A 21,354-nucleotide genomic window follows, 5' to 3' on the forward strand; every position below is an offset into this window, starting at 1 on the left:
TCACAGAGTTACTGGGCTTTAGGAGAAAGAGCTGTAAAGCCATCAGTAGGTCAGAGGTATCTATTATTTCCTCAAATCTCTTGTAAAACACACACACACATTTTCTCTGCAACAGTGATATTATCTCCTAAACTTTCAAGACTTAAAAGAGGATTAATTTTTTTTAGAATGAAAAGTTGGTTAGTCAGATTGCATGTACTTAGCTGGATATATTATTTATTTATAGTAAAGATTACTTGATGAGTAAGTGAGTTTTTGCATGTTTAATGATTGCTTTAATGAAATTAATTTTTGTTCTTTCCCAAAGGCCTATATGAACCCAATAGCAATGGCAAGATCAAGGGGTCCAATCCAGTCTTCAGGGCCAACAATACAGGATTATCTGAATCGACCAAGGCCAACCTGGTATTTGTGAAACACTTTACCTATTTATAAGCTTTTTATCAACTTTTTAAAGCCTGTTCTTAGGACTTTAATTCATTTTACTGATTGCCAAGCAATTACCAGATAAGTGATTTTTTTTTTAGTAGCATTTGATATGTGCTTTCTTTTGAATGTATGAAACACATGTGCAATTATACAGCAAACATTTGAGAACCCACTACCCAATTTAGCGAAAGCACTGCCAGGTAAATTTTTCACACCAGTCTCTTCTCTATCCCATAAAAAACCTTAACGTTGCAGTGGTCAAAGCTGTTTAGTGAGTTTAAATAGTCTTGTCCTTTACTGAGGTGTAAGCAGGTATCAGGAAGAATAATGTTCAGCTTTGTTTCTAGTTTTATCTGCCAGCTTTTCAATGAGTTAGAAAAACTTAACTGATTTTTGTAAATAAAGCATTAGAGTGTCGGCTGTATTATTCTTTAGTATGTCTTCCTTGTTATTAATACCATACTCCTGAGACAACGTATGACATGCTTCAGAGCTGTTAACTTCAGAATCCCAAGTGCCCCTGAAAACTGGGCAAAAAGTATGCTTATATATAATAGGGAATCCTTCCTTTGAGTTAAATAGGAAGTAAGGTTTGTTAGCAGTGTGCATGAGTGCCATTGTTAACCATTGCAGCATACTGGAAAATGCATCATCCCAAAACAAAGTATGTTTTAATGGGGAGAGGGAATGAACTTTAAAGGGGAAATGTCCAAGTAAATATATTACATGTATAGCAGAGATCTTCAAGACATCCCTCAGGTTGGGTAACTCATAGAGACTCACAGGAGTTTCAGCAGATAGTCGTACTCATGGTAAGATTTATTACAGTGAAAGACTACCAAGCACATTCAGCAAAAGGAAAAGGCACTTGGAGCGAAATTTGGATAAGACTTGGAGAAGATTTTGAAAGGTCCTCTCCTAGTGGGATCACATGAGAGGCACTTAATTCCCTTAGTAAGGAGTTGTGGTAATACATGTAAGATATTGCCAACCAATGGTAGTTCATTAAAGACTCAGTGCCCAGGGTTTTTATTGAGGCTGGTCAGCCTCTACCTGTCGTGAACCAAAATTCCAGATTCCAGGGCTGGGTGTGGTTGCTCAGGCCTATAGTTTCTGTACGTTGGGAGGCCGATGCAGGAGGATCACTTGAGGCCAGGAGTTCAAGATGAGCCTAGGCAACATAGCAAGATGCTGTCTCTACAAGAAATATATATATATATATTTAAATTAGCTGGATGTAGTACTACATGCCTGTAGTCTTAGCTACTTGGGAGACCGAGGCAGGAGGATTGCTTGAGGCCAGGAGTTGAAGATTACAGTGAACTATGATCACACCACTGCATTCTAGCTTAGGTGACAGAGCAAATCAAAGCTCTTGTCAATCAAGAGATCAGGCCTTGTCTCTTTTAAAAAAAACAAACAAAAAAAATCCAGATTCCCAGAAAGAAAACAGGTTTTTAGCCTCAACGATATTGTTTGTACAAACAGTTTAGGCACAATGATCTGTTCATATCAGAGAATAATAGGAATCCTCCAAATTCAAGCTCCCAGATGCCCACCTAGGGCCAGCCTTTTAAGTTCGTCTTTCCAGTTCGTCTTTCCAAGAATAAGCAGTCCGGCAAGCTGCTTATTAACTCTTCTCTGCGCAGCATGTCAGATACCTTATTAAATGGGTCATATATAGAATATAGTCGTTCAGTCAGAGAGATTTGAAGGCATCCTAACACTGAAAACTACCAGGTTTATGACCTTAGGTGGATTTCTTACCTTGTCCAAGCTTTGGTTTCTTTATCTGTAAAATGGGGATCCATATCTTTTCTCACAGGGTTATTGTGAGAATTAAATGAAAATATGTTTTAAATAGTGCCTGTTGTAAGTGCTTAGATGTTTGGTGTATTAGCTCTTATAATCCATATTCAAAAAAGGAGGAATTGATGTTATCTGATAGGCTTTAATATGGTAATTTATTTTCTTAGATGTGAACAAAGAAATTTGAAATGTACTAACATTGAATAGTGGTCTATTAGGATATTTAGAAGAGTTTATGAAATTTTGTTGTCTTGTTTGTAAGCATTTATCTAATTTGAGTTGCTTGAGATTTTATTCATACATTCTATTTTTTAAGGGAAGAAGTAAAAGAGCAACTAGAAAAGAAAAAGAAAGGCTCCAAGGCTTTGGCTGAATTTGAAGAAAAAATGAATGAGGTTTGTAAAAAGTATCTGTTAAAAAAAATTAGAGTAATTTGGCCAGTTGAGGCTCACACCCATAATTCCAGCACTTTGGGAAGCCAAGACAGGAGGCCAGGAGTTCAGTACCAGCCTGGGCAGCAAAATAAAACCCCCCCAACCCTCCCTTATCTGTATTAAAAATAAAAAAAATGCCCTAAGTATTTGGGCATAGCTTTCTGAGTTAAAGAGGTACTGTATTTTAGAAGTGTTATGTCATAGGGAATACAAGTTTGTATTTATGTGCATGCTTTAAAAAATAGAGAAAAAACCGTCTTGTAATATAAGTCGTTCAAGACTTAGATTACTTGTATTCCAAGTTAGGGTTGAGCAGTCCTCCCACTTCAGCCACCTGAGTAACAGGTACAGTCCACTATGCCCAGCTAATTTTTTTTTTTTTAGTAGAGACAAAGTCTCTCTGTTGTTGTCCAGGCTGGTCTCCAACTCCTGAGCCCAAGCAATCCTTCCACCTTAGCCTCCCAAAGTCCTAGGATTATGGTGTGAACCACTGTACCCAGCCTGTTTTGATTACAAACATGTATATAACATATCAATCACAGTATCAATTAATTCAACTTTTACAGACTAGGAGAGACCTCAGCTTCAGTAATAATACCTGCTCCTCAATAATACAGAACCCCCATCCCTGCTCCTCTCTGAATAATACCTGTTTCTCTTTGAAAAGAGCTAGTAGAGGGTCCTTTGGTGATAAGGGTCAAAGATTGGCGCCTGTGTTTCTTTTGACTTTAATTAGAAGCTGAGCTGGGTGAGAGGTATTAGAGGATGAAGGGAAGGAAGCAGTGGCCGTCTCTGTATATTGGGTGTATTAGAAAGGATAGATAACCCCTGATGGTGTTTATAACCTTTTTCAGAACTGGAAGAAAGAACTAGAAAAACACAGGGAGAAATTGTTAAGTGGAAGTGAGAGCTCATCCAAAAAAAGACAGGTAATACCACTTTTAGTCTATTGCTATTCTTAATCTCATAGTTGAATTTTCATAATAATGCTGTATACTGCTATTAATAGATGCATTTGGAAACTCACATCAGCTTATTTAGACTTGTGCTTTTATTTTTTCCATTTAGAGAAAGAAAAAAGAAAAGAAGAAATCTGGTAGGGTGAGCAAAAGTTTTCCATTTTTCTAAATGTTACAATTAAGAGCAAACAAAAAAAAAAAGTAAGAATAATTTATTTAACCTGTATGCTCAAGGTAACTTAAACTCTAGATGAGTCAAGGAACTTAGATGTTCTTTGTGAAGAGTGGTTTTGTTCTATCACTGATATTAAAAAAAGGTACCAACCACCTTATAACCTAGTAAATTTTCTGTTGCTATTTAAAAAGGAAGATTGGTGACCATGGCCACATGTTACTCTGTTGAGCTGTTGTATGGGGGACAAGTGTGACATTTTACATTTTCATATTTATGACTTACGAATATGGCATCTGTTTCTCAGACACTAGATTGATTTCACTAAGTATTTGAGAGACTTTGTAAAAGAAAAAAATTCCCGCATCTCACAAGCTTTCATTGTTTTGTGCTTGGTCAAGTATTCATCTTCTTCTTCATCAAGCTCTGATTCTTCCAGCAGTTCTTCTGATTCTGAAGATGAGGTAAGGTTTGCTTATAATGGTTCATGAAATAAAATCTCTTAATTTCTTTAATGTCAAGTGGAAACCTATTGTGAAATGTTGACTTCCAGGTTTTGATTAATTATCCATAACTTAGAACACTAACATGAATGAGTGATAACTAGAAACGTAAATATTGGTATATATTTCTTAGATTTTAAAATTTGTTTTGTTGACTTAAAAATATCAGTAGAAAAAAATTGAAAAATCAGATGCTATTTGACTAGATGCTAGGCATTACATGTGATTCAAATCACTTGATCTTTATAACAGGAAAGTGATGTATTAAGTATTAATTTAAAAATATGTTAATAAGCTGATACTTTCATTAAATTTTGTTCATTGATAAGTTTTATATTAATAAATGTATAAATTATATTGAGACAGAAAGCAAATGTTTCTAAAAATATTTTATGTAGGATAAAAAACAAGGAAAACGGAGAAAGAAGAAGAAGAACCGTTCACATAAATCTTCTGAAAGCTCCTTGTCAGAAACTGAATCAGACAGTAAGGTAAATTATTTAAATTATTAATATATTGGATACAAAGACATTTAGTTTTTCTTCCTACCTTAAGTTGCTCTCAATTTAAAAATGAGATAGTCTGATATTTGTACCTTGATGTTTTGTGCCACTTAATTGATGTACTTGATAACATCTTGCATGTGACATTTAATAATTCTTCAGGCATTTTCATATATATATTTCCATGTCTCCACGTTTCCATGGCAACTGACATTATTGTCCTCATTTTCATAAAGAAGTTAGAGTTCAGAGAAAGAGCATTTGCTTAAAATGATACAGCTAGTATTAGAATTAAAAGTTGAATCTTTACCTTCTAAAATCTGGTCCAGTGTCCTTTCTACTATACTGTACCTAAATTTGTTCTGTATGAACCAAGATTGTCAGACACACAGTTAGTTGGCTGTCAAATATTAGTCATCAGGAAAAAGTTAAGAAGTTCTAGATAAAATTATTGATTCCTGAGCCCTATTCCAGAGTCTGATTTAACAAATCTGTTTAGGCTTAGAAATCGACATCTTTAACAGATGCCCTATGTGATTCTGATACTGGGGTATATATGGACCGCAATTTGACAAACACTATACTAGGTCTCAGGAAACCAAAGCAGCTGTCTGCATTTATAACAGATAGCTACTTGCCCCAGTGAGAGGTCTTCTGACAAAATACTGGCATCTAGAAAGTAATGAGTAAATGTTGGTTTTCTCTTTGTCTTTTAAAGCAGAAGAACCAATCTCATGATAATGATAGCTAAAATTTATTGAGTGTCTACTATGTGTTAGGTACAGTTCTAAGAACTTAATTTATTTATTTAATCTCAACAACTCTAGGAAGTAATTTGGTAATCCACTTTACAGATAAAGTGGATAAGGAAACTGGGCTCAGGAAGATTAATAGCTAGAACTCAAAGATTCAAAAGCAGAAATTATTGCCTTCTCAAATTACAACGCCAGTGCATGTGACCACCATAAGCAAACATAGGCAATAGCACAAAGTCCTATGTTAAAATAAGCCATGTGGGTATTATAGGCAATACTTACAATTTTAAGAGTAAATGTGGTATACAGCCAAATAAATAAAGAAGCCTGTTTGCTTACAAGCAAATGTATATATACCATTCATTTCTCTTAAATTTTTGGAATAATGTACTGGGATTGAGTAGCCTTTTTTCAGTCATAGAGCAAATCGCTTTTTGGGTATTTTTGTCGTTGTTCTGTAATGCTGTGTCCTTAGCATTTAAAATTGATACATACATTTTTTTATTTAGGATAGTTTAAAAAAGAAAAAGAAGTCAAAAGATGCAACTGAGAAAGAAAAGGTAACTATACTTTTACATTGCCTTAATATAGTGTGTAATATAATGCTTAGTTGACTTAAATACAATAATGTGTACCTTTTTTAATTTAAGAGATGTAGTTCTGGCCGGGCACGGTGGCTCAGGCCTATAATCCCAGCACTTTGGGAGGCCGAGGCGGGTGGATCGCAAGGTCAAGAGATCGAGACCATCCTGGTCAACATGGTGAAACCCCATCTCTACTAAAAATACAAAAATTAGCTGGGCATGGTGGTGCGCGCCTGTAGTCCCAGCTACTCGGGAGACTAAGGCAGGAGAATTGCTTGAACCCAAGAGGCAGAGGTTGCGGTGAGCCGAGATCGCACCATTGATCTCCAGCTTGGGTAACAAGAGTGAAACTCCATCTTAAAAAAAAAAAAAGAGATGTAATTCTTACACTTTTGTAATATTTGTTTCAATTAAAGCTAGATTCATTATTGAAGATAAAGGATCAAAAGAGTATTCCAGGCTGAGAGTTTGAATTTGTATAGGTTAATGGAATATCTCAGGTTAAAAATACAAAATAATGCAGATTAGCAGATTAACCATTTCCTTTGATTTCTTTTTTTTTTTTTTTTTCTTTTTCTTTGGCAATGGAGTCTCACTGTGTCACCCAGGCTGGAGTACAGTGGTGCCATCTCAGCTTACTCCTGGGTTTAAGTGATTCTCGTGCCTCAGCCTCCCTGTAGCTAGGACTACAGGTGTGCACCACCATGCCCAGCTAATTTTTGTATTTTTAGCAGAGACAGGGTTTCACCATGTTGGACAGACTGGTCTCAAAATCCTGACCTCAAGTGATCCGCCACCTCAGCCTCTCCACGCCTGGCCTATTTCCTTTGATTTCTTAAATCATTTTAAAGAAGGCCTTTCCAATTAAGAACATGAATTTCTCTTTCAAATTGAATATGCCATAGATAAATATTGAAAAATCTTCTTACTATTGTAAATAGATGTTTTACCTTCATTTATAACTTATCTATATAGTTAAAGCAGAATTTATGCCTACCTTAATTTCTAGTTTACATTTAAAATTGTTATTCTGTTTATTAAAAATAAAGAAAAACATAAAGAGGGCAGTAATAAAAGAAAACTACAGACCAATGTCACTATATTTTACTCAGAATTTATATATGTATTTTTAAATGATAAAAGCCAGGCACAGTGGCTTATGCCTGTAATTGCAGCACTTTGGGAGGCTGAGGCAGGCAGATCATGAGGTCAGGAGTTCAAGACCACCCTGACTAACATTGTGAAACCCCGTCTCTACTAAAAATACATAAAATATTAGCCGGGTGTGGTGGCGTGTGCCTGTAATCCCAGCTTCCCCAGGAAGCTGACGCAGGAGAATTGCTTCAATCTGGTAGGTGGAGGTTGCAGTGAGCCCGGATCGCACCACTGCACTCCAGCCTGGGCAAGACTCTGTCTCAATCAGTCAGTCAATCAATGAAAATGAAACTGAAATGGAGTTCACATAATATACCATTGACATTTTAAAGCTAAAATTCAGTAGTATTTAGTGTATTTACAGTGTTGTACAGCCACCATCTCTAGTTTCAAAACTTTTTCATCATCCCATGAAAATACTCCATATCCATTAAATAATCACCACTACTCCCTCATTCTCTGGCAACCTCTAATTGGCTTTCTAACTCAGTGGATTTGCCTATTCTGGATATATCATATAAAAGCAGTCATACAATATGCGACCTTTTGTGTCTTTCAGCTAGCATATTTTCAAGTTTCATCCAAGTTGTAGCATGTATTAATACTTTGGTTTTTTGTACGGCTAAATAATCTCTGTGTTTGTGTGTGTGTGTGTGTGTGTGTGTGTGTGTGTGTGTGTATTTCATGATTTCTCCATTTATTTGTTGATGGACATTTGGTTTTGCTTCTGCCTTTTGGCTATTACAATGATGCTATGGGCATTTGTAAACACAACTTTTTGTATGGATGTCTGTTTTCATTTCTCTTGAGTATATGCCTAGGAGTGGTTTATATAACCCAAATAAAAAATTAATTTAAAAAAATTTTTTAATTGATTTCAAAAACTAACAAGGCATGATGGCACATGCCTGTAGTCCTCGATACTTGTAAGACTGAGCCCAGGAGTTCAAAGTCATGCCACTACACTTTATCCTGGGAGAGAGAGAGAGAGAGAGAGACCCTGTTTCTAAATTTTAAAGAAATAAAATTTAATTTAAAAAGACACTTAAAAGGGAAACTGTAATGACCAATTTCAAGAATTCAAGGATAATTTGTTAATATAATTTGCCATATTAACTGATGAAGGAAAGAAACCATATGATTATTTCAGTAGTTACCAGAAGAATGTGATGTAATTCAACATTAATTCCTGATTTTCAAAACCATTATACACACACATATATAATTTTACACATATATATGTGTGTATGTGAAATTAAATCTAGTAATGTAGAAACATGAAATACTAAAACTGCATTGTGATTTTTAAGTACTTAAACTATTAGATACAGAGTAATATACACACATATAATCAACAAACATTAATATATGTACCAGCTAGAATTAATAAATGATTCACACTGGTTTCAGGTCTTGTTTTATGTTAAGGAAAAAAAAAAAGACTGGGCACCTGGGTACAATGGCTCATGCTTGTAATCCAAACACTTTGGGAGGCTGAGGCAGGAGGATCGCTTAAGGCCAGGAGTTCGAGACCAGCCTGGGCAACATAGTGAGACCCCATCTCTACAAAAAGAAAACAAATTAGCAAGGCATGGTAGTCCTAGTTTTTCCGGAAACTGAAGTGGGAGGATCACTTAAGCCCAGAAATTGGAGGTTACAGTGAGTTACGATCGTGCACTCCAGCTTGAATGACAGGGTAAAAACCCGTCTCTAAAAAAAAAGTCCCCAGACTCTCATTTCTTCCTCTGAGGCAGCTGATCCTGAAACTAGTGTATGTCTTTCCCATCCACATTTATACAGTTTTATTATATTAGTATGTGTTCATAAATAAAAGAATATTGTTTCTTTTTTTTTTAAACTAGGTATACCTAGTGGAATGGAAAGAATATTGTGTATTTTCAAAATGGTATCATCGTGTTTCCTTCTGAAACTTGTTTCTTTTCATTCAGCATTACTATTGACATCTATCCTTATTGATACTTTCAAGTTCATTTCTTTTGCTTATGGTATTCTATTAATTAATTTACCACAAATTATTTCTTCATTTTCCTATTTATGGACATCTAGATTGTTTTCATTTTTCAGTAATGCAAACAGTGCTACGGTGGATATTTCTTACCCATTTCTCCTCTTCCACAGTTACTGTTAATTTTCTTTTCTTTTTTTTTTTCTTTTTAGTTTTTTGAGACAGTCTCACACTGTCACCGGGGCTAGAGTGCAGAGGCGCGATCTTGGCTCACTGCAACCTCCACCTTCCGGGTTCAAGCATTCTTCTGCTTCAGTCTCTCGAGTAACTGGGATTATAGGTCCATGCCACCATGCCCGGCTAATTTTTGTATTTTTAGTAGAGAGGGGGTTTCACTATGTTGGCCAGGCTGGTCTCAAACTCCTGACCTCGTGATCCACCTGCCTCGGCCTCCCAAAGTGCTGGGATTATAGGCATGAGCCACCACGCCCAGCCAGTTACTGTTAATTTTCTAAAGGCTACTTTAGTCTATAATTTCTAAGTTCTAGGATGTCTATACGTATGTAACTTGTCAACATTTTGCTTGCCCAAGTGCTTGTTATTTTGCTTTCTTGCTAGTAGTGTATAAAAGTACCCTTGTTTCACATACTTGTCAATCCAGGGAGATGTCGTTATTGCCAATTTAATGTATACAAATGGTTGAGCTTCTTAACTTGCTTATTAGCCATTCCTATTTTATCTTCTTTGCATTGCCTTTCATTGTCTTTGTCCATTTTTATGTTGGAACACAACAACATTTTCTCTGGTCCTTGGCTTCTCTTTACTTTGTTTTTCTATCTATTATAGTCATATAAAGGCTTTAATTTTAAGCCACATAATCATTGTTTTTAGCCCCTTTATTATTTAAAATTGTTCTGAAAGTGCTAATAATACTCAATTAGAAAATACAGTAGAAGAAAATATCCCATTTAAAGTAGTAACCAAAAATCTGTAGGAAAATTTTAAAGAAGTAAGCAGTACTTAATTGAAGAAAACTATACAAATCTGTTCAGAGACATATATGAAGATTGAATAAATGGAGACTCATAACATGTTCCTGGGTATGACTTGCCATACTGGATATTAAAACATTGAAAGAATGTTTTAATTAACACATTGCAGTACTAGTACAGGAATAGATAAAACAATGAAACAGCGTAGAGTCCAGGTAAAAATTCGGGAATTTGTGGAATTTAATATGAGAAAGAAGGCATTTCTTGGAACAAAATGATTAACATTTAGAAAACATAAAGCTGGACAGTCTGTAAGGCCAAATAAATCCCATATAGGTCAGAGATTTTATTTTATTATTTTATTTATTTATTTTTTTGAGACGGAGTTTCGCTCTTGTTACCCAGGCTGGAGTGCAATGGCACAATCTCGGCTCACCGCAACCTCCGCCTCCTGGGTTCAGGCAATTCTCCTGCCTCAGCCTCCTGAGTAGCTGGGATTACAGGCACGCACCACCGTGCCCAGCTAATTTTTTGTATTTTTAGTAGAGATGGGGTTTCACCATGTTGACCAGGATGGTCTCGATCTTTTGACCTCGTGATCCACCCTCCTCAGCCTCCCAAAGTGCTGGGATTACAGGCGTGAGCCACTGCGCCCGGCAGAGATTTTAAATGTATGAAAAGACAACTACAGAAAGGGTGAATATTACAATGCTGAGGTGAGGAAGGCTTATGCCTCAAAACTCAGAAACTTGACCACATATTTCAAATTCTGAATGGCAAAAAGTGATAATAAAAATTAAACTGAACAAAGTTTAAATACAATGATCAGACTAAGAAAAACTTCTAAGAATATATAACACAAAAAATTAGTGATCTTAAATAAGGAAAAAATACCACACATAGACAAATTGGCAAATATACGTTTAGGCAATTCTAAAAGAAAACACAAACTGTATTCTCAGATACGATTGATAAAGAGCCTGAGAGGGAGGTTCTTGATAAAGTGTGATTCATAAATGGGTGACAATTTAGGAAATGGTGGAAGAGCAAGATGGTCATTTGTGTGAAGGCTACGTTGGTCTTTGATTTAGTCATCATTATTGAAGAGTTTGCACTCACATACACTTCATTCTATTTCAACTTTGTTGTTAATAGCAAAGAACCCACATGCCTGCCCTCCAGAAGGAGATGGGTTAAGTAAATTCTGGCATATACTTTCAGTGAATGTTAAATGCAGCCATAAATGATGTTGTAGTTGTCGTGGAAAGTTATTATTGAGTGAGAAGAACAGGTTCCAAATGGCAAGTATTTATGTAGTATTTGTAAACATACATGTAGAAAGATGTTTCCAAAAATCTTAATGATGTTTAATCTCTGGTAGTGAGATTTGGATCCATTTTCTTACAATTAACATTTAACATTTTAGCCAGAATAACAGTGCTGTTTGCAGAAACAAAAGGAAGTCACCTGTAATCTCGCCCATAGAGAGATCATCACCGTTAGTTTACTTTCTGCATTTTTGTCTGTCTTCAAAATTAGACTCATGCTGTATAAAAAGTTTTATATCCTGAGTTTTGTTTTGTTTTGTTTTGTTTTTTTTTTGAGGCAGTCTCAAAACATAAAATCTGTCACCCAGGCTGGAGTGCAGTGGCACGATCTCAGCTCACTGCAACCTCTGCCTCCCGGGTTCAAGTGATTCTCCTGCCTCAGCCTGCTGAGTAGCTGGGATTACAGGCATGCACCACTACACCCAGCTGATATTTTTTGTATTTGTAGTAGACATGGGGTTTCACCATGTTGGCCAGGCTGGTCTCAAACTCCTGATCTCAGGTGATCCGCCCACCTTGGCCTCCCAAAGTGCTGGGATTACAGACATGAGCCACTGCACCCGGCCGTCCTGAATTTTTATGTAAGATTACGTGGTGAACATTTTTTCCATTGTGTAGTTTTGTTTTCGTTATGAACTACTTCAGACATACAGAACAGTTATATGAAAAATAGTAAGATGATAATGAGCATATCCACTATGCAGCTCTAATAAATCTTAACATTTTGTTATACTTCCTTTGGGTGTTTTTTTAATTTTTTATTTCTTCAGATATATATTTAAGTCCCTACGTGCTACTCCCAGTCTCAGTCCCCTTTCTTTCTCCAGAGTTACTCATTTTTCAACATTAAAAATACTTAGAGGTTAAAATTTTTTTTAACACAAATTTACATTTAACACTTTAGGAATTACTATGTAGAGATCCTTTTAGATCATTGCAAATAATTACCCATTTGTTTTCTTTTCTGCAGTACTGGGCCTGTCTAATCCAATCCTGGGTGGAAACAAAAGAGTTAGAATACAAAGGAACCAAATCTTATACCATCTGCATGGTTTCATATGACTGTTTAAAAGTCTGTTCTGTATAATTTAAGAAAATAAGGAGGATATTACATCTAAATTGAGACATAGTTATTTCTTTCTAAGTTATTTAATATTGCTTTAGTGGAATTAAAGACTTAAATCCTGGTAAATGTCACAATTTTTAGACATTCTAAAATAAAAATGGGTAATTGTAATAATTAGAATAATTAAATAGAAACGTAAAATCTGTGTGACAAAGTGTATCTTTTTAAGTCAAGATAAATGTATTTTTTTTTCATAGGACATTAAAGGACTCGGCAAAAAGAGAAAGATGTATTCTGAAGATAAACCTTTATCATCTGAGTCCTTGTCAGAATCAGAGTATATTGAGGAGGTGAGTATATGATCAAATCCATTTTCTCTACTTTAAAATGCTTAGTTATTGATTTCATAAATAGGAATCAGTAAAAAGAAATTTCATATTTAATTTATTCACCTTTCTAGTATGAAAAAAAGAAAGTTATTTCATTTTGGAATAAGTTTTCCTTTTTTCCAGAAGACAATTATCTATTAGTTTTTATAATTAACCATATTTCCACATACCTTTCCAATCTGAGATATTTTATTTTTAGTCTTCTAATATTTTCTTTTTATTATACTACCATTCTTATTACGTGAAAGAAGTTGTGTAACGTACAGCATGTTGAAACCCAACGTTCTCCTACATTGTTAAAACAGAACATTGCATATACTATCTTAGTTTAATTGATATTATTTAGCTTTCTTTTGCGCTACTTTTCAGGCAGTAGAAAAGTGATGAGGTGGAGAAGAAATGTTAGAAGGAAACCTATCACTTTATTGTGAGAACTAAATGAGCTGATAAATTACGAAAGGCATTGTGTAATTTTATGAAATTGTACTTCAGTGTAAATGCTTGAATTGTGGTAACACCAGACTGGGTGCGTTGGCTCATACTTGTAATCCCAGCACTTTGGGAGCCTGAGGTGGGTGGATCATCTGAGGTCAGGAGTTCCAGACCAGCATGGCCAACATGGTGAAACCCCATCTCTACTGAAAAAAAAAAAAAAAAAAAAAAAATTAGCCAGGCATGGTGGCAGGTGCCTGTAATCCCAGCTACTCAGGAGGCTGAGGCAGGAGAATCACTCGAACCCAGGAGGCAGAGGTTGCAGTAAGCCAAGATTGTGCGATTACACTCCAGCCTGGGCAACAAGAGTGAAACTCCATCTCAAAAAATAAATAAATAAATGCCATAACACCAGAAAACAAACAAAACAAACACCAGAAGAAAAAACAAAATGCAGGCTCTAGCATGTATATAACATATGCCCTTTAAAAACTATACAGTGGCATTACATTGTACCTTAAAATCCTGCACAAGAGACTGGATACAGTGACTCTCTTATGGTACCTATAATCTCAGCAATTTGGGAGGCTGTTGCAGGAGAATCAGTTCAAGCCAGGAGTTCATGACTAGCCTGGGCAACATATTGAGACCCCATCTCTTAAAAAATATATATATTTTTTTAAATTTAGTTTCTGGGCCAGGAGTGGTGGCTCACACCTGTAATCCCAACACTTTAGGAGGCCCAGGTAGATGGATCACCTGAGGTTAGGAGTTCAAGACCAGCCTGACCAACATGGCAAAACCCCATCTCTACTAAAAATACAAAAATTAGCCAGGCATGGTGGCGCAGACCTGTAATCCCAGGTACCCGGGAGGCTGAGGCAGGAGAATCACTTGAACCAAGGAGTTGGAGGTTGCAGTGAGCCAAGATTGCACCACTGCACTCTAGCCTGGGTAACAGAGTGAGACTGTCAAAAAAAAAAAAAGTTTAGTTTCTGTATTACAAACAGATTAATCACATGAATGTTTAGCAGGCTATTCAAAAGTCATGGAGGATGTACAGGGCTGTTCAGGACATGGTGTGACAGCATCCCTCATCTGTGCTTGGCTAAACATGAATGCAGTACATCTACTGTCACCTTTAGTCATTGTAATAACAAGAATAACAATAAAAATAATTGTTTCTTAGGTGCTCCATAAAGAGAGCTAGTGAGCTAATGATCTGTATTGTGAGCTTATAATCTCTAATCCTTATATGTTGTATTTTTTTAGTCCTTATGTTTCCTTTTATTATTAATTGCATTTTTGTGTATTTGACATATATTTAATATTGTAGTCAGTAAAACCACACAATTCAACGTTAGGCAATTTTATAAATATTGCTTTCTATGTAATATATTAGTATTGTATTACATTTGCTACATAATAGCAAATTTAATATGAAATATCTTACATTTGGACTTAACATGAAATATTCATAAGCTTTGGCAACTTTCAGTTTATTTATTCTAATTTTTTTTAGAGGCAGGTTCTTGCTCTGTTGCCCAGGTTGGAGTGCAACAGTGCAATCATAGATCACTGCACCCTGGAACTCCTGGGCTCAAGTGATTTTCCACCTCAGCCTCCCAAGTAGCTGGGACTACAGTCACATGCCACCACACCACACTAATTTTTAACAGAAATTTTTTTGTAGAGGTGGAGTTACCTAGGTTACCCAGGCTGGTCTTGAATTCCTGGCCTCAAGTAATTCTACCACATTGGCCTATCAAAGCTCTGGGATCACAGGCACGAACCACTACTCCCAACCTCAGTTTAATTTAAATCCAGTGTACCACACTCAAAAAGATTGAAATAAAATATAAATGGGATGATAATTCTTACTTAGAAGAATTTTAATCTGTTGGCTTATACTAACTACACTGAATATAGAGCTACCATTTGTTGAGCGCCATAGAGTGAGAGAAATACCTGCTATATTTCAGGTACTTCCCCTTGAAGGTGAATATTATCTCCATTTTACAGATGTTGAGAGTGAGATAGGATTCAGACTTTGGAATTTGTCTCATTTCAGAGCTGATGTTTTATTCGTGTGTTTTGAGACAAGGCCTCACTCTGTCACCCAGGCTGGAGTGCCGTGGTGCAAACAGGGGGTCTTACCATTTTTCTCAGGCTGGCCTTGAACTCCTAGGCTGAAGCGAGCCTCCCACCTTGGCCTCCCAAAGTGCTGAGATTACAGGCGAGAGCCACCGCACTTAGTCTGGAGCTCATGTTTTTTTCCACTGTACGACATTTTTTTAGGTGCTGAAAGGGAATGTAAGAGAAGGTGTCTAGAGAGTTCACATCTTTATTGTCCTTTCTTTATGTGTTTTTTATTGAAACCTCATTGAGATATAACAGGAGTTACTTTAAGTGTCCTGTGATTGTCAAAATGTTTTTTACATTTACATTTTGAAGATGCAAGATAGAGATTGAAATAAAAATGCCTTGAGTACAAATTACATGTTTGTCTTCTGTTCTCCACAAAAATTTAAACTTTTTAGGTACGAGCCAAAAAGAAGAAAAGCAGTGAAGAACGAGAAAAAGCAACAGCAAGTATCTCTTAACATTTTTACAGACAATAGTATAGGTGGTTTGGTTTAATATAAAATGGGTCATGGTAAAGCTTGATTGGATTTACTGGGACCATATAAGTATTTGTTGGGAAAGGTGTGGTGTTCAGCAGCTTCACCTAATTGGTAGGAGAAAGTTAAAATGGTTCAGGAAAAATAAAGAATACCCTGGTAGCAAGCATGTCCTGTTTTCACGTCAGTATTTTACTGTTAGAAATAAAAGCTCAGGCCAGGCATGGTAGATCACAAGGTCAGAAGTTCAAGACCAGCTTGACCAAGATGGTGAAACCCCATCTCTACTAAAAAAAAATATATATGTATCTATATATATGCACATTGGTTAGGTGTAGAGGAAAAGAGAAAAAATCAATTAATTAAAAAAAAAAATACAAAAATTAGCCAGATGTGGTAGCAGGCACCTGTAATCCCAGCTACTCAGGAAGCTAAGGCAGGAGAATCACTTGAACCCAGGCGACAGAGGTTGCAGTTAGCAGAGATCACGCCACTGCACTCCAGCCTGGGCAACAGGGCAAGACTCTGTCTCAAAAAAAAAAAAGAAGAAGAAATATAAGCTCAAATGCTCTTTGACTTTCTTAAGCTACAATATGAAATATAAGAGATCAAAGTATGGTGATTTCCTTTATCTTTGATAGTGGTTACTTCCAAACAGCCAAATCTGGTAATAACAGAAAAAACCTCTCCAAGCACTAGCTGCAATGAAAAAATAAGCAAGAATACAACAATTTAAACGACTCATTAATAAAGATGATTCTTTTGATAGCTTTGAAAGCCAACCTCTGCTATTAATGCAAATTGAGAAGAAAAGAGAAAAAAGAGGCAAATTAAGGAAAATAGAAGTAGTATCCAAGCAAGAAGCAGATCAACCAAGAGAAAATGGTTAACAGAGATTGTTTTCAGAGAGTAATTGCAAATACAATATCAGCAAAGTAATTTAGGGGGCCCTCTGTAAATGTGAGGTATGACCTTCGGAGGCATTTTCTTGGGGAAAGGTGAAAGAAAAATGAAAACATCATCATTTGTAGGTTTGAGTAACCCCTTCCCTGAATTTCCCTGATCTAAAAATGAAGTGCCTTCTCTGATAGGAAGGCTTACCTAGTAATGTATGATTCAGAAATAACGTTTTACGTGCTCCAAGCCCACGATGACAAATAAGTTGTTTTTTTTTTCCTGAATGTTTAAGTAATTTGGGTAAAGACAGCTTTGGTCTGTGGTTTGGATTAATTAATTAAGATATAACCAAATTAGTATTTGCATACTTTCACAGTTTCATGCTTTCAGCTAGTGTGTATATATGAAGCATCTCTATGTAGGCAGTTTTCTAAATCTTTGAATATAGTGGAGTACAAGATAGAAGAGTATGACACGTGAGAGAGAGATTGTGGGGAGAAGCTCATGAAATCCTCTCTGAGGAAGTGAAATTAAGCTGAAATCTGATTTACAAGAAAGAGCCAACCATGTGAAGATCAAAGGGAAGAATATCCTAGGGAGAGAGAAGAGCTTTTAAGGACCTATAATGAGAATAAGTTTGATCTATTTAAAGGACTGAGAACGTAAGTGGTATAAGCCTGGTGAGGAGAGAGGAATGCCATACAATGAGGGTAGGAAGTAAGCAAAGGCCTGCTTACATCACACAGCAGAGTCCATTTCATCAGAATGTTAGAAGAAGCTGTTTTGAGAGTTTTAAACAAAGAGGGTGACCTAAATATTTTCTATTTTGTAAATGCTTTGGTAGAGGAGGTAAGTGGGCACAAATGAGGAATGTTGTTTGTACTGCAATGATAGTAATGGAGTTGGACTGGCAAGGATAGATTTGAGATATATTTTCTACTTAAATGGTAAGATTTGCCTGATTTGAATGTGGGCAGTCGAGTTATAGCAAAGAGCAGAATCAAAGATAGCCTAGATTCTTTGACTTAAGCAAAATGACAGATTAGTGGTGCCAGTTACTAAGATGGCTGAGGATTTGGAGAGAAAAATGAAGCTTTTTGTTGTGGAAATTTCAGATATGCCTACTAGACATCCCAGGTAGAGCTGTTAATGAGGCACTTACAGTCCTGAGGTCAAAGTGTAGGACTGCATATAAAGATTGGGCATCATTGGTATAAAGCATGTGACTGGGAGAGTGTGTGGAAAACAAGGGAAGGAAGCCCCAGAAAAGCCAAGCAGAGGAACAAGAGTCAGCAAAGTACATGAAGAGGTCTTTTTAATAGAAGAAAACCAACAGAGAGGTGTAATGGAAGCTAAGAAGAAAATTATTTTTAGAAGAGAGTGGTCAGCTGTCCTTTTATGAAAAAGCAGCCTATACCCAAAACTTAGTTTTAAAAGCCCAAATTACAAGATTTTGGACTCTGTAAAGTTCCCTATGTACTTTAAACATGTAGTGAAAAAAGAATGATGAAAATTAGCTTAGTGCCACAGAGCGATAGAGACTTTGGGAGAGGGGAGAGTGAACAGTGCTGATAGATAGGAAATGGTAGGAAGCTCTGCTGTTGCCATCCTTATAGGTCTCTTCTCCTTTCTTGCTTTTCATTTTCTTCTCTTGAATATCAATAGACTAACAGCAATCTCTCATTTGATACTACCTTTCCAAGTATCTGTGTTTCTAAAAGTTCTGCCTTCTGTTACAGAAATAGGAGAGTCAGACTTCAACAAAACTCCAGCTCTCTTTTATCCACTCATAGTTTAACTACTTTTACCAGGCTTTAGTGGCATTTTGTTCTAAAAATCAGACATCTGTTTTGCTTAGCAAAATAGACTTTTTAACTATACATTGATAATTTGTACTAATTAGTTGATTTTAATATAATAATTTAATTTAATAATTAATGATAACTTCAAGTAGTGCTGCCAGTCTGAGCAGTACGCAATACCTGTAGCACATTTAATATTTCTGTTCTATCTGTAAACTATTTTATAAAAACAAATATGTTTTTCTGTGGTTACTCCTTTCCAGTAACTGCAATTGCTTTACCTTTAGAAGTTATATAGCATAAAATATAGTGATTGGGAGCATGATTCAATTGATTATTTCCTACAGGAAATTTTGTTAGAAATTATGTTAATGTGCTAATGACTTAAGAGTTTCTCCCTATCTTTTTGAAAATCAACAAGAACTCTTAGTCCTCATATGATTCTGGTTGTTGAGACTTTTCAAGAAATGTTTTGAGTAGTTTACTTGGTTGTGTGGATTGTTTGGAATAATTATGTGGTAGCTTAGAAGAAGCATGGTAAAGATGCTTTTAATCCGCATATTTGTATATAGTAATGTCTAACCTGGAATTATCTTCACAGGAAAAAACAAAAAAGAAAAAGAAGCATAAGAAACACAGTAAGAAGAAGAAAAAGAAGGCTGCTAGTTCAAGTCCTGACTCACCATAACATTAAGAAAAATCAGGATTCTCTTATAAAGAAAGTGCAATGTCTGAGGAAATTTCAACTGTGAAACCTACAACATACTTACTAAAATGCATGAATTTTCTTGTTTTTAGAATTATTCCTGGACTGTTAAGTAGCCACTCAGATGCCACTGTGTGAAAGGGCCATAAATGTTGCCTGCTGCTTGAACATCTGTTTCTTTCAGTGCTTGATAACTCTGGGAGATAATACACTGCAGTTGTACTAGTGGTTAAGATATTTGGGAATAAAATTAATACTCTTGACTAGAAGTGTCTAAGGATAAAGCAACAGAAATTGAATCTGGATACACCTTTAAGATGTAATCAGAAATGACCAGATGACTCTAGTTAAAATTTTTGAAGGAGGGATTACATTAATATTTCAGAACTCTTACTCTGTAGATAAGTGTATTTTAATTTTTTTCCCCTCGTATACTTGTATTTACCTGGGGAAGGAGCTTTTAGGGTTGAGGGAGGTGGTTTGCTATCTCACTAGCAGAATAGTGTGCCTTTGATCTTCACACATCCTATATTGTGGACACAGTAGCCATGCTTCACTGGGAGGTCAGAGCTGGCTACCAGCAGTCTTGCCCTTTACTGAGCTTAATGTCATCCTTGGATGCTGTCATATGCTGCTTTGAGTGAACCAGAGAAACAGCCATTTGCAGCATGAGAAAGCCCCAAAAGCTCTGGGATTTACCTCCACTTCAATAATAATGAATATTTTTTAGCATTAGAATGTGTTATGTCATTTGAATTAATTTTGATTATACTTTGGCTTGGGAGAGGAATTATTTTAAATAGACACTGGTACTTTTTGAACTTGATAGCTAAAGATTCTAAAATGCATGTTTTATACTAAGTTTTAACCAGTCAGGAAAATTTTATGTAACCAGTGATAGTTTATTTTTTGTATGAATTTTGTTTAGGCTGCAATGTTTAGCTTTTGTTAACTCCTCACTCTTGCTGTCTTAAGTTCATTACTATGTTTAATGGCCTACTTGCCAAGATATTTAGCATGTAAAAAGCAGGGTTTTGATTTAAAAAAAAAAAAAAAAAAAAAAAGCTTCATATTGAAGCTGAGACTTACCTTACCATAAACAAGTTAAGTGGCAAGCCTGGTATGCTGTGTCTTATTGCCAGAATCTTAGTAAACGTAATGTTTTAAAAGTTTGTTGTCTTTGCATATTAATAACAAGTTATGACAAGTTTAATTTAAATAAGAGTTACATTATTGCTCTTCCTGTGTCATATTTTACTAAGATTTTGTGCCTCATATCTACTGCTGAATTGTTTACTAGGAATGTTAAAAGGAATTGATAATTCATTTTCATTTTTATATAATCAGATAACATGAAATACAACTTGATGTACAATTTTGCCTATTACAAAGGGCGTGCTAATTATAGTGGAATATGCACAGAACATGTTGGCATGACAACAGGCTGAATAAATAGCTATTTTACTTTAAAATAGCAGTGTTCTTATCAGCTCCCTTTGGACTGCAAGTAAACTTATAAAGATAAGAAACACTCCTAGATGTTAAGTTGTAGATAGGTAAGACATATCCCTAAATTTTTAGCTGCAAAAAAAAAATTTCTTGGTTTCTTTAAATTTAATACTCAAAACTACATACTATTTCCTAGTAAAAGATATCTATATGCTTTTGAATACTCAGAAAATTTGAGGGACATTTTACATCCAGAAGAAAGTTTTCTAGAATTGTTCATGAAAATGCCAGAAGATAAATTTATCAGGTCGTATGTTCATCACTTTTGTTATGACACAGAAGTATAAGTTTACAGACTAGTCCAGTATATGATGATTATATCCCACTAGAAGCAACAGTTTAT

General features: G+C 35.7%; 1 protein-coding gene across 3 annotated transcripts in view; it reads left to right on the forward strand.

The window, feature by feature from the left end:
• FAM133B (family with sequence similarity 133 member B) overlaps nt 1–20,974 on the forward strand; it is a 32,770-nt gene extending 11,796 nt beyond the window's left edge. For all 3 annotated transcript variants that reach the window (XM_012450820.3, XM_012450818.3, XM_012450819.3), the window contains 10 exons: nt 308–405; nt 2,555–2,633; nt 3,527–3,601; nt 3,741–3,773; nt 4,205–4,267; nt 4,705–4,797; nt 6,074–6,124; nt 12,913–13,005; nt 16,017–16,064; nt 19,398–20,974. In XM_012450820.3, coding sequence (XP_012306243.1) covers nt 314–405; nt 2,555–2,633; nt 3,527–3,601; nt 3,741–3,773; nt 4,205–4,267; nt 4,705–4,797; nt 6,074–6,124; nt 12,913–13,005; nt 16,017–16,064; nt 19,398–19,484 — 714 coding nt within the window. In that variant the 5' untranslated portion in view covers nt 308–313 and the 3' untranslated portion in view covers nt 19,485–20,974. The remainder of the gene's footprint in view (nt 1–307; nt 406–2,554; nt 2,634–3,526; nt 3,602–3,740; nt 3,774–4,204; nt 4,268–4,704; nt 4,798–6,073; nt 6,125–12,912; nt 13,006–16,016; nt 16,065–19,397) is intronic.
• Nucleotides 20,975–21,354: the final 380 nt, after the last annotated feature.

The sequence above is a fragment of the Aotus nancymaae genome, unplaced genomic scaffold, assembly GCF_030222135.1.
Source record: "Aotus nancymaae isolate 86718 unplaced genomic scaffold, 86718_ANA_hifiasm-v0.15.2.pri h1tg000025l, whole genome shotgun sequence".
NCBI lineage: Eukaryota > Metazoa > Chordata > Mammalia > Primates > Aotidae > Aotus > Aotus nancymaae.